The 13,144-nt window shown below is 40.9% G+C and overlaps 1 protein-coding gene across 1 annotated transcript; it reads left to right on the top strand.

Moving 5' to 3' along the window:
* The first annotated feature begins 262 nt into the window (after positions 1–262).
* Positions 263–3,683, top strand: LOC134744812 (uncharacterized). The gene has a single exon (XM_063678724.1). It carries the CDS (start codon positions 587–589, stop codon positions 3,512–3,514), a length of 2,928 nt encoding a protein of 975 aa, XP_063534794.1. The 5' UTR covers positions 263–586; the 3' UTR covers positions 3,515–3,683.
* The last annotated feature ends 9,461 nt before the right edge of the window (positions 3,684–13,144 follow it).

Here is a 13,144-nt window from a genome sequence, read left to right as displayed (position 1 = left end):
AATTGATTTAGGGCACGATACGCTTGTTTTGCGCAAATCAAAACTAGGTTGGTTAGTGGTCAGTAAATACAATGCATTTTCAATGTATGACGATAAGTCGTTCAATTCTTTTTTACAATGCAATCACTTGTACACAAGTGATAAGCTGGACGACTCTCTTACTAAATTCTGGCAGCTAGAGCAAGTGCCCCAGCCTAGTCAACCGTTTACCGATTTAGAGGCGGAATGTGAGCATCATTTTGTCACTCACACTTATCGTGACGATAACGGTAGGTTTTACGTGCGTTTGCCATTAGTTACGGAACCCGATTGTTTAGGTAACTCGTATCGCTTTGCTAAAAAACGGTTCTTTGCATTAGAGAAACGATTTAAACGCAACCCTGATTTGAAAACGGCTTACGAGCAATTTATAAATGAATATGCCGAATTAGGCCACCTCTCTGTGTCCGATTCTGACATTCCGGACCCTTCTTTCTTTGTGCCACATCATTCTGTGCAAAAGCCCTCCAGCGAATCTACGAAGTTAAGGGTCGTGTTCCATGGAAGTGCCCCCACCACGTCTGGCTATTCTTTAAACGACCTGCAGATGGTTGGGCCGACGATTCAAGATTCGTTATTTAATATTCTCCTGAGGTTTCGTACTTACAAATATGTTTTGACTGGGGATGTCGCTAAGATGTATCGGCAGGTCCTAGTTCAGGAGTGTGACCGCGATTTACAATTAATCCTTTGGCGCTCCAATGAGAACGAACCTTTAAAAACTTTAAGACTTAACACGGTCACTTACGGATTTTCAAGTGCTAGTTTTTTGAGCACACGCTGTTTGTGGCAGTTGGGCGAGGAATGTGCAGATGAAAAAATTAAGACTATCATTCAAAACGATTTTTTAGTGGATGATTTATTAACAGGGTCAGACACAGAGGAGGAATTACGTTTCATTAAAGATTCGGTTGAGCGTGCGCTAGCAGCTGGTTGTTTTCCCCTGCGCAAATATCGCTCAAATTTATCGTCAATTTTGCATGACTCACAAAGCGCTAGTGAAGAAAAAGGTAGCTTGATCATTAGCTCGTCGTCGCATACGCTAGGAGTGGGCTGGGACTCTGAGGCAGATATCATTCATTTTCCCACACAATATTCTGCCAAGGACGGCCACCCTACGAAACGTTCAATTTTATCGGACTCGTGTAAAATATTTGATCCTTTAGGCCTCCTGTGTTTGCTGACGATTATACCTAAAGTTTTAATTCAAAAATTATGGATCGAAAAAATTGACTGGGATGTTCCCGTGCCGAGTTATATAAAAGAGTCTTGGCAGGACTTTGTTAACGGGTTAACGTCTTTAACTTCGCTCCAAATACCTCGTCATGTTCTTTGCGACTCGCCGACGCATATCGAGATGCATGTATTTTGTGACGCAAGCTCAGTTGCATATGCGGCCTGTATTTATTTAAAGTCCACGAACGAGAAGGGCGATATTGTAGTCAGGTTGCTGTGTGCAAAGGCCAAGGTCACGCCGGTCCAGGCTACGACTACTCCTCGTTTGGAATTATGTGCTTGCCTTTTAGGCGCGCAGCTCGCGTCAGCTGTTTCTAGGACGTTGCGTTGCCAGATTGCGCAGAAATTTTATTGGACTGACTCGTCAATTGTAATCGCATGGCTTAAAACGAATCAAACAAAATTACAAACGTTTGTTGCCAATCGCGTGTCTCGCATTTTAGAACTCACCGATGGCAGTGAGTTTCGTCACGTTCCAACCGCTCTAAATCCGGCTGACTACCCATCTAGAGGGGTCGAAGCGCGTCGCTTGCCTGATTTGCACATGTGGTGGACCGGGCCATCTTTTTTGTACGAGCCACAGAATAACTGGCCTCAGTTTTTCTCAAACTCGGAGCTCGATTTGCCCGAGCTAAAGGTTAACGTCGCGATTACTAACGATTCGCAAAAAACTGATGTTATCGATTTCGATCGATATTCGAAACTTAAACATTTACAACGTGCGGTAGCTTATATGCTTAGGTTTGCGCATAATTGCCGTCGTTCATCCAACAAAACTGCGGGTGTGCTACAACCTGAGGAGCTCGAGGTCTCTTTTAAAAAATTGGTCGCTTTGTCCCAGCAGGCTAGTTTCGCCCTTGAATTGAAATTGTTGCGTGACAAGCAACCTCTAGGCCCTAAAAACCCTATTTTATCGTTGAATCCATTTTACGATGAAGACGACAAGCTTCTCAGAGTTGGTGGACGTTTGTCCTCCTCATTTTATCCATTTGACAAACGCCACCCAATGCTTTTACATGCCAAGCATAGATTGACTAGACTGCTGTTTCAACAGGAACATATCCGTCTCTTGCACGCTCCTCCGCAGCTGCTTCTGGCCGCCATTCGCGAGTCGATATGGGCCGTATCGGGGCGCACACTTGCGCGCACCGTATCGCAACAGTGCGTTACCTGTCGCCGCGCAGCTGGCAACACTTCTGCTCCTTTGATGGGCGCTCTGCCCTCTCAGCGAGTAACGCCTGATTTTCCTTTCATTAGTGTCGGCGTAGACTTCGCTGGGCCTTTTATGATTACTGACAGGCATGGCAGAGGCTGCAAAATAACCAAATGCTATTTAGCAATATTTGTTTGTCTCCGATACAAGTGTTTGCATCTGGAGGCAGTAAGCACGCTGTCGACAGATTCATTTATTCTTACGCTGCGACGCTTTATCTCTCGCAGAGGACGACCTCGCGAGATCTTTTGCGACAATGGACGCAATTTTGTAGGAGCGGCCAAGGAAATTAGCGATTATCTTACTTCAAACTCAGACACGGTTTGCAATTTTGCAGCAAATGAGGGAATACAATTTAAATTCCAGCCGGCATATGCTCCTCACTTTGGTGGTTTGTGGGAAGCAGGAGTCAAATCGGCCAAATTTCACCTCAATCGTATATTAGGTAACGCTCATTTAACATATGAAGAATTGGCAAGTCTCTTTAGTTATGTGGAATCTATCCTTAACAGTCGTCCTTTATGTCCTTTATCGTCCTCACCAAACGATTTCCAACCCTTAACCCCAGGTCACTTCATCATCGGCCGCGCGCTCACATCGTTGCCGTCGCCCAACCTCGCGGATATAAACCCAAACCGTTTAGATAGGTTTCAGAGGCTCGAGGCATTAAGACAGCACTTCTGGCGACGCTGGCAAATGGAATATGTCTGCGAGCTCCAGCAACGGACTAAATGGCGTGTTCCAGGACGAGCTCTTCAACTGGGTGACCTGGTCCTAATCAAGGAAGAGAATACTCCCCCAATGCACTGGCGGCTCGGACGAATCGCCAAATTGTTTCCTGGCGCTGACGGGATTTCGCGAGTAGCCGAAGTTGCTACTGGAACGGGCACCTACAAACGAGGTGTGAAATACCTCTGCCCTCTGCTGGACGAGACCCATGAAGCCTTGAAGGCTGACGCCTCCAAGGGCCCCCAGGATGTTGCGGCTCCTACCAATGGAGGGGAAGTGGGGAACATACACCGCTAAACCAGTTGGCCCATCTACCGCTCCCCCCGCCGCATATAGACGCCGTGCGAGCCACTTGGCTCTGAGATACACGCTCGTGTGCGCGTCATACACGCAATATATTTGTCTCATACATACAATTATCTTTAAGTACCTTTGTGGAACCAGAATTAGAAGCTTTTTTTAAGTATCTGCGAATTTTATTTAATACTCAAGACTCCAAGCTTGAACACACAACAATAAAGGAAATTTAAATAAATGTCGAGTTCTTTTACAAAAGGAAGCATATTTTTAAATCCTTTGTTAGTGAAAAGCAGTACCCTTACTATGAGTTTACCACGGCGTATTCGCTAGCGACTGCGTGCGTCTCGGTATTGGATGCTGGGTGCCTAGCCAAGGTGCCAATCGCTTGCAATACGACAACAAAACGCTCTGTCTCTCTATCTCTTCCATATTAGTGTGACAGCGACAGTTGCGTTTCGTTCGCAACGGAGCGAGCGATTGGTAAGTTGGCAATTACGTTCGCGACGCGATAGGTATAGTCGTGACGGAGCTAGTCGTGGTATACTCATGGTAGGGGTACAGGGTATTTTAGCCGTTCCCGTATTTACGTTTTGACAGCGTTTTGAATTTGAATCAACGGACAGCTTAATTAGTTTAGCGTTATCGCCTAGGGAACTTATTCTCCAATTTTCATTTGAAGATTCTCAATGATTTGGAAAACGTATTGCATAGTTTTTTTTTTTAGTGCATCAAAGATTTGGAAATAACTCGAGCGTTGAAATATGAGCACAGAATAAATACCTAATAGTACCTACTACCGTACAGAAAAGAAACTTCTCACAAAACCGAAGTTTGACAGCGGTTCAGGGACGAATCATGCTGTCCCTTTCTAATGTATGGCACTATACCTTTCGGCTATTTAGGGTTGTCAAAATTCAAGTAATTATCTTATCGGACGTCAAGTTGTGCCAACCCTAATAATTGCTCGGAGCAATGCTGAGCCGAACGGAGTCGAGAACGCCCGAAAGCTCTAGTTTTCTAGGTCTGAATTCGAACAAAACTAGAGTCCGTCCGTCAAGTCATTATATGTATTAAAAAATAAAGATATCTAATATTGATACGATTTTAACACCCCCTGGCACTGACTAAAATACCGACTTGGTTTCACATTATATCTCAACTTTTTTGTAGTAGAAGAATTGCGTTGCGAGACTTGCATATTTTTACATGTAATGTTTTTGATGGGATAAATTTTTTACGATATCATTAACTCATTATTATTCATCGACGGGACTTAATCGCGTAAGAAAAGACCCCCTCCCCTTCCCACCCCCCCGTGAAAAATCGTGAAAGTTTAAATCATATCATTAACTATAATTAATTCGATGGTGAAGTAAATTGCATGAGATCTCGCGTATTGAATTCTATTTAGGTTGGTAAGTAATTAATATGTTTCAACTCCTAATCACCGATTAAATTTCATCGTGTATATGTACATACATACTTGGTTGACTTATATACAGGGTAACTATGAGAGATAGCGAAATTTGTTCTTAGGAACCATGGCGCCGATTTTAAATTTAATAATAATGACATTCAAACTTTTTCTTAAACTCTCATATATAACCGGGAATCGAACCTCAATATTCTTTATGTAATCGCATGTATTATTTGTTTGTATAATTGATCCTGACAGTATAAGGTTATGTATTAAAAATTGAACCCATTTGGATTGATCACCCTGTATATACTTGATTGTATTATGATACTTGGTTGCAGGTATTCGGTAATCGGTAACGGTATATATACGGTATTGAATTCAGTTTCAGAATGCAGTGCGAGGTGAAATGAATATCCTAACCCTAGTTCCAGCAAAGCTAGATTTATTCTCCATCGCTTAACGAGGTCGTCGAGTTTAAAGTTAAGGCAAAACAGGGGGCCTAGTCAAGGTGACTATCCTACATCGAAAAACGCCAAACAGAAAAGAACCGGCCAAGTGCGAGTCGGACTCGCGTTCCAAGGGTTCCGTACATTACACAATTTACACAATGTATTTTTTATAAGAAATGCCTTTAAAAAATCCTTAGTAATTAAGTACTAAGTAATTAAGTACGACTTACGCTTGACTGCACATTTCTAATAGGTTTTCCTGTGATCTATAGGTAAAGATCTATTGTGTGTATATTTTTCAAAATTTTTGTACTTGGTCAAAAATTTTGAAAAATAAAGTTTCGCAGATAAAGGGGGGGGGATGGTCATTTTTTGCCTATTCTCTTGAATAACTTCTAACTAATGGTGACCTAGGCTCGTGAAAATGGAGACCTAGGCTCTCCATGTTTCGGAGAGCCTATTAGGTCTCCATTTTCAAGCACTAACAGTGCCTGAGTGACATGTCGCGAGTGACTAAAAAAATACGTGAATGAAACCGCAAAATTAGCTTAAATTTAGTTGGGTGGTGCTGGTGTTAAGGATGACTCACGTTAGACTGAGCCGTGTCCGGGCCGGAGCTTCCGGAGCTTCGGAGAAAGTATCACGTGATCACCTGTCATGTCATAGAAAAGTGAGCGCCGGAACCTCCGGCCCGGACACGGCCCGGTCCAACGTGAGTCATCCTTTACGGTATTTATGGTAACGGTACCGTACCAGCGAAAACGTTTTTTTTTTTTTTTTTTAATTTATTTAGGAAACAAACAGTCACATACAGATAAGTTTAAACTTGCAGATATACAATAAGACCTATAGTTCCATTAATTATAACATACTGATATTGATAACAAGTAGAAACAGGGCTTGTTCGGCACTGCCTATAAATAGGAAGATACACAGAAGTAACAATTGGATACACAACTAATAAAGTACCTAAGTATCAAACATGCTTACAAACATACATACGTTACATAAGACTATAGAACAATTACAATTTTTTTTTTTGCAATATTCTGCTATGTCACGAACATGCACTCGTGCTTGTTAAGCATTTTGAACAACCCCCGCCATGCTGTCGGAGGTAAAGGCCCCTTATGATGGCGCTTGCAAATTAATGTGCATGGTTTGAATCGCGTGCCTTCCCTTTGTTTTTCTTTTACGCTATCCTGGCGTTGTTCTACATCGCTTTTAACTCGTGGCATCATAAGTTGTATGAATACGTCAGGGGAAAAAACGATGGTAGTTCATTTTACACGATACTTCACATCCATACTTACACTACCGCCCATAACTATTTAGGCACTCGTAATTATTTCCATACATTTTTTTTTTTTTAAATTATAAACTGATCGGCGATTGGCCCTAGTCACACCTGATGGAAAGTGAAGACAGGGCCTAAGATGGAGCTCACCGGTTCAGTAACAGCCTATTCACTCTTGTTTTAAAGAGACCGAGGTCATATTGATCAGGGAATTGTATACAAAATCGACTTTCATTATACCGCTAAGTCGCAGTCGGGTTAAACAGTTTTTTGTGCAGTTTACTTTTTTAATTTAACAGACGTATCGAGCTTCAAAATGATGTGGAGAATATTCTTGTACATTGCCTATTTACCATAGAGTAACTTATACTAGAGCGGTACTGTCATAGTAAATTTTGTAACACCAGTAAATTCACTGCCATCTGTCGACACACTTTAAAACTAAAAATGAAGATTTATAAAAATACGATAGAATATATTTAAATATAGATAAATGATTTTTTTTATTTGCATTAATTATTTTTATGATTTTGACCCATGTTCTTTCACTGATATGCGTTAAAATTGTTAAATAACAAATGAAACCGTCAACGCCATCTATACGACTGTAGGCCAAAACTAGTAGCGCCCTCTGAGCGAGAATCAAATTTTCTTGATTTTCGAGGCACGTTTTTTCCTTAGACTGTATCCATCTATTACGGAGTTATATCTATCTTTGCTACTTATAAAGTAAACACTCGAAATGCATTGTGTCATTTGTGTCTAAATTTTGTGTGTCCTGATAACTTCCTAGCTTATTAGGAGTCCCCGGCAAGCTCGGTTCTCCATACAAACGTAGTTACGCTCTCATTTTAAAACTACTAGCTAGATTGCTCTGAAACTGTGTATGGGTGGAAAAGGATAACTAATTAATTGACCAAGATAAGACAAGGCACATAATTATATTATATCTGTTTTAAACAGATAGCGCCTGGTGGAAAACTGCAAGCAATGACCGTGCGCGGCGTGGCAAAAATTAATATAAGGTGTATTAAAAACTGTAATAGATGTCATATATTAAGGCCGTTCCATCGGTTTGCCGCTGTCTCTGTCACATTTCGCAAGAAAGAACGGGAAAGAGCATGCGCGCCAAGTGTCCTGCTATTTACCAAATGGCAAGCGTATAAAAATCCATAAATCGTTTTCCAGTACAAAATCGTTTTATATTGTACTAGCTTTTGCCCGCGACTTCGTCTACGTGGAATTAGTAATTTGGGTACCTTTAATTCCTAAACAAATCTGCTTTTTAATCCATCCTTTGTCACCCCCAAATTGGTCCACACTATACATTTCCACCCCATTTTTTATACCCTTAAGGGATGATTTCGGGGATAAAAGTTATTCTATATCATCTCCCACAGCTCAAACTATCCCCATACCAAGTTTCATCTAAATCGGTTCAGCGGTTGTTGATTCCCCATACAAATTTTCACCCCCCTTTTCAACCCCTTGAGGGGTGAGTTCTGGGATAAAAACTATCCTATGTCCTTCTCAGGGACTCAACCTATCTCTATGCCAAATTTCATCTAAATCGGTTCAGCGGTTTAAGCGTGAAGAGGTAACACACAGACAGACAGACAGACAGACAGACAGACAGACAGACTTTCGCATTTATAATATTAGTATGGATGAATTAGTACATAAGGGTTTTTTTAAATCGTAGCATAAAGTAAACTCGAAATTTTAAAGGATGTCTTTGGCAACAATTTGAATTTTAATATATTTACCTAAATAAAAAATCAATCCAACATGTAGGAGAGTCATCCGCGACCGAACAGTATTTTTTGTATACGATGGGGTATTTGATTACTAGTCAAATCAGTTTCTTTTTTACGAACTCTCAAAACGATTTTGCTACTATGGAATTCATATGAAACACTAGCATGTGACGTCACGATCAAATTACCTACTCGTTATAGTTTTATACGGATTTTAAAATATAAATTTTGTCTAAAAATAACTGCTGTCTACGTTTCTCTATTAATCTTCCGGTGCTTTATTTCGTGCATGGTGTTAAATAATTTGTTTTAACTACAGTCATACCCTATTGTATGGTGAAAATTGCGGGTGCCTAAATACTTTGGAGCGGTAGTGTATATTATAAATGCGGAAGTGTGTCTATCTGTCTGTCTGTTACCTATTCACGCTTAAACCGCTGAAACGATTTAGTTAAAATTTGGTATATCCTTTAAGGGGGTAAAAAGGGGGGTGGAAGTTTGTATGTTTTTATTCTTGACAAATCTATGTCGCTATGTTCCGTGTTTTAATTATTACAAGTCAAATTAGCCTCCGTATATTTGCATTTGCACCACCGACATTTGCATACCCCACGCTACGCTCGGTAAGTGGATTAAGATTATTATACCTATGTGTTTTCATAAATAATTTAAACTATAAAAACTGAACCAGCAAAGAAATAAACTAAAATATACGTTATACGTCCAGTAATCCTCCATGAGAATATAAAAACCGAACGAAAGCGAAGGTCTCCGGTTCAGCTTTCAACTGATTTTCGTGAAATTCTAAAATGTATCTATACTTATTTATTTTTTTATACTACGTCGGTGGCAAACAAGCATACGGCCCGCCTGATGTTAAGCAGTCTCCGTAGCCTATGTACGCCTGCAACTCCAGAGGAGTTACATGCGCGTTGCCGACCCTAACACTCCTCTCCCTCGAGCTCTGGCAACCTTACTCACCGGCAGGAACACAACACTATTAGTAGGGTCTAGTGTTATTTGGCTGCGGTTTTCTGTAAGGTGGAGGTACCTCCCCAGTTGGGCTCTGCTCTAGATCTGGAATGACATCCACTGTCCTGTGCCCTACCACACAAAGCGAGATGTCATTCACAGTGCCCATACCTCTCTTTTGGGCGTAGTTTAAGGACATACCCGGGTCCTTATTTAGAAAAGTTAATCTAGATTCTAGGGTGTCAGATATTTGGCGCGTTGTTTCATCCGCTACTATTAATGTTGACTGTACCTTCACACAATAGCGGTCCTCCCTCTTTGGGATTCGCTTGATATGTCACAAGAGCGTTTTCACATTGTCCGATCCGAAATCGGATATAACATACTAACATTTATTTAGTAAATAGGCCACAGGGGCACTTTTACATGTCAATTTTTACAAGCAGTACAAAACCAAAATTTACAAAAAACAATTACAAATATGGAATCAATAAAATATTAGATACTTTGTCAGAGATGTATCCAGTCTAAATGTCGAATTACACAAAAAAAAGAAAACTAATAAAAAATATACAAACAAGACAATTACTAAAATTGTTTAGTGATGTAAAAGTCTCTAGGTGTCAGAGATAAAATATGTATAATAAATAAAAAAAATAAAAAAAACGATCATCAAATTATCCTTAGAGGTGTAAAGGGTCTCCAAGACTTGTTATATAAGTAATTATAAGACAAGAAATTAAATCAGACAGACAAGAACCGAATGAAATGTCTCACGTTAATGCCACTCAAAAGTAAAGTTACATAGGACGTAACATGAAACCCGTGTAAACTTAAACAGACCGGTCTCCACAAAGGAGGATCCGACATCCGCGTAGTCAGGCCGCGGGCGCGCGCCCGGGCGCCGTCTTTAGCATTCACGCACACTATAACAAGCATTATGCCTACACATACGCACACAATAGTACATTGTGATACAAGTGTGCTACGTTGGTCACTAGACACGAGGCGATATTGTGCGCGCGAGCTTAAGCGAGCGCGCAATAAGAAAGCCGATGTGTGTAATAACCAATGCACACGCGTTTTATACGACGTTTTTCAACAAACTTGCCAGTAAAAAAAGGAAATTTTCATATTAATTAAATTTTAATTGTTAAAACAGTTAAATAATTTCACGGTTTAGACTCACTTGTTTTAGTCACTCGCGCGACATGTTTCGGAGAGCCTTGGTCTCCTTTCTCAAGCACTAATAGTGCGAGCAGCGTTCACGACGACCGCGTATTGCGTACTGCCGCTAAGCTGCGAGTGACTAAAACAAGTGAGTTTAAACCGTGAAATTATTTAATGTTAGTATGTTTAAATCAGTTTAAATTACTCACAACAGTTTAAATTCGGTTAAAACAGTTAGTAAAAGTCTTGCATCTGTCATACTGCCTGCCGCGGGCGGGCCGGCCGGGCCCCGGCAGGCGGTCGGCGGGGCGCCGGCGCCCGCCAGTCCGTGTTGTAAAATCTACTCGACAAATTTAAGAAGGCTCCGTTTCCATACATATTATTAGCAATTACATTTTTAAGTCAGTCGGATTATCATGCATTAAAATCATTACCTAATAAGCTCTATAATATAATGAAAAATCACGCGTTTTTAATATCTATAGGATTATGAGCCTAAAAGCGGTTTAATAACTTGCATGTTACGAGCAAGTGTGTTGAAAACAAATATTATCGGTCCGACAGGTGACGGGGGGCTCCGACATGGCTGAATTTATCGGAAGCGCCTTTCCGATATCGGATGTCGGAAGACGCCTATGACAAAAATAGCTGCAGGAGAGTGCCATTGGCATTAAGTCCGCCTTTTTTGGGGTATTTATCGTTTTTTATTATTATTAACAGGCGTTCCCCTCTGTCGAAAATAGTCGGCCAATGGTATGATGAATGGTATGGTGTAAAGGCCCCTCCAGACTATGTGCGCGAATCGCGGCGTGACTTCGCGGAGAAAACACGTCGCGACGTTGACGTATACCTCCACACTCGCAAACTTCACGGCGATTTCGCAGTTTGGTTCGCGTCAAGATGGCGGAAAAGCATCAGCTGATCGAGCTTAACTGCTAGTTATCTATGGCATCATACGTGATTTAGCTATTTTTCCACTTTGTTTTGTTGTAAAACCGTAACATATAGCCGCTTTATATAATATAATTATTGTTTATCTTGCCACATATGAGTCAAAATAGTGTGTAATGTGGAGTGTTAAGAGCTTGAGCGCTTTGCGCCTCCTTTGACGCGGGCTAATAAACCGACAAAAAACGGGGAACTAGGCGCGAAGGCGTGAACAATCTGCGAAATCGACGCCACACTTACGTTCGCGGCTTCGCGCCGCGATTAGCGCATGAGTGTGGACTAGTGTGGAGGGCCCTTATGGGCTGACGTTTATCTAGCATGGCTATGTTTACGTTACGTATACATCTGACGTTCCCCTCCCCTGCAAAAATCGGCAGACTTTTTTGTACAGAAAATTACAGACAAGGCGTCTCCGTTTGGTTATATCCTCTAACGGCCCGGCCACGACATCGCGCGGCGCCGGCAGCGGCGAGCAGCGGCCATAGGTTGGAGCGAGACACAGCGATCGGACCTTTCGTTCCTAACTATGGCCGCCGCGTAAGGCGGGGAAACGAGTTTTGAGAACTTTATGAATCGTTCCGAAACCAATCCCATATACTTAGTGAATAACCATGTTAGCTTGAAGTCGTATATTGTGCTAATCGTATCCACGATATAATTGCATATATTAAAAGTATGCACGTATAAATTCAGTCGTAACCGCTTTTAAAATTATTCGCTGAATATTTTTTATCGTTCATTAAAAAAGGCCGAATTTCATTAACTTTACAGCCTTTTATTCTGCAATGACCAATTTTATTAGAATTACCTAAGAAATAGTGCACGAAATAGCCAACACAACAACACAAAATACAACCTTATCTGAATGCACGAAGGTTGTTGGGCTGTATTAGCCGCGTGCGTCATTTGACGTCTCTGGCGGTCGATGGGTTAATACGAATTTTAATCGAACGAAATGTCTAATAAAACATTCGTTATTCGAAAATATGGAAGAATTTAGTACAAAAGTGTTTTAGGTGTATACGAGTTATAAACCGATCACGGGAAGGTTTGTGACTTGTGAGGTTATTTATGATTTTAGCGGTTTATGACATATGCACCTACATACATATATACCTGTACATATGATACATACTGTTACTAACCATAGGTTGATAAGTCTTGTAAATGTGTATTTACTAACAATCTTATGGATATTTATATCTGAATTAAATTAAATTTGATTTATTTATTGATATAGTAATATAATATGTATGTTCGTATGCGTTCAACCGTAGCGAAAAACAGACGAATCGAAAAACGCTGAACGAAAAGAAAAAATGTAACGGGAGAACAGATTCTAAGAAAAGTCACGTGACTGTGTAATTCCATCATAGAAGGTAGGATCCTATAGAAGTGGCCAACCGAGGGCGCCCGTGAGGGACAGAACATACGCAATGCGACAATATGATTGGTCGAGTAGATTTGTAGCCCACGATAAACCATACAAATTTACGGTGGGGAATAAAAAAAGTATAATTATGTGAATCACGGAAAAATCTTAACTAGTATTGTATTGTATTGTAGTTCGGGCGATTTTCCGCAACTTGGCGACTGGCGCCTATTTTGCGTGAC

Source organism: Cydia strobilella, chromosome 1 (genome assembly GCF_947568885.1).
Source record: "Cydia strobilella chromosome 1, ilCydStro3.1, whole genome shotgun sequence".
NCBI lineage: Eukaryota > Metazoa > Arthropoda > Insecta > Lepidoptera > Tortricidae > Cydia > Cydia strobilella.
This window is presented reverse-complemented; position numbering and strand designations above follow the sequence as displayed.

Coding starts and splice junctions, on each gene's coding strand:
- LOC134744812 (XM_063678724.1), top strand. CDS start 587: ATGGTTGGGCCGACGATTCAAGATTCGTTATTTAATATTCTCCTGAGG.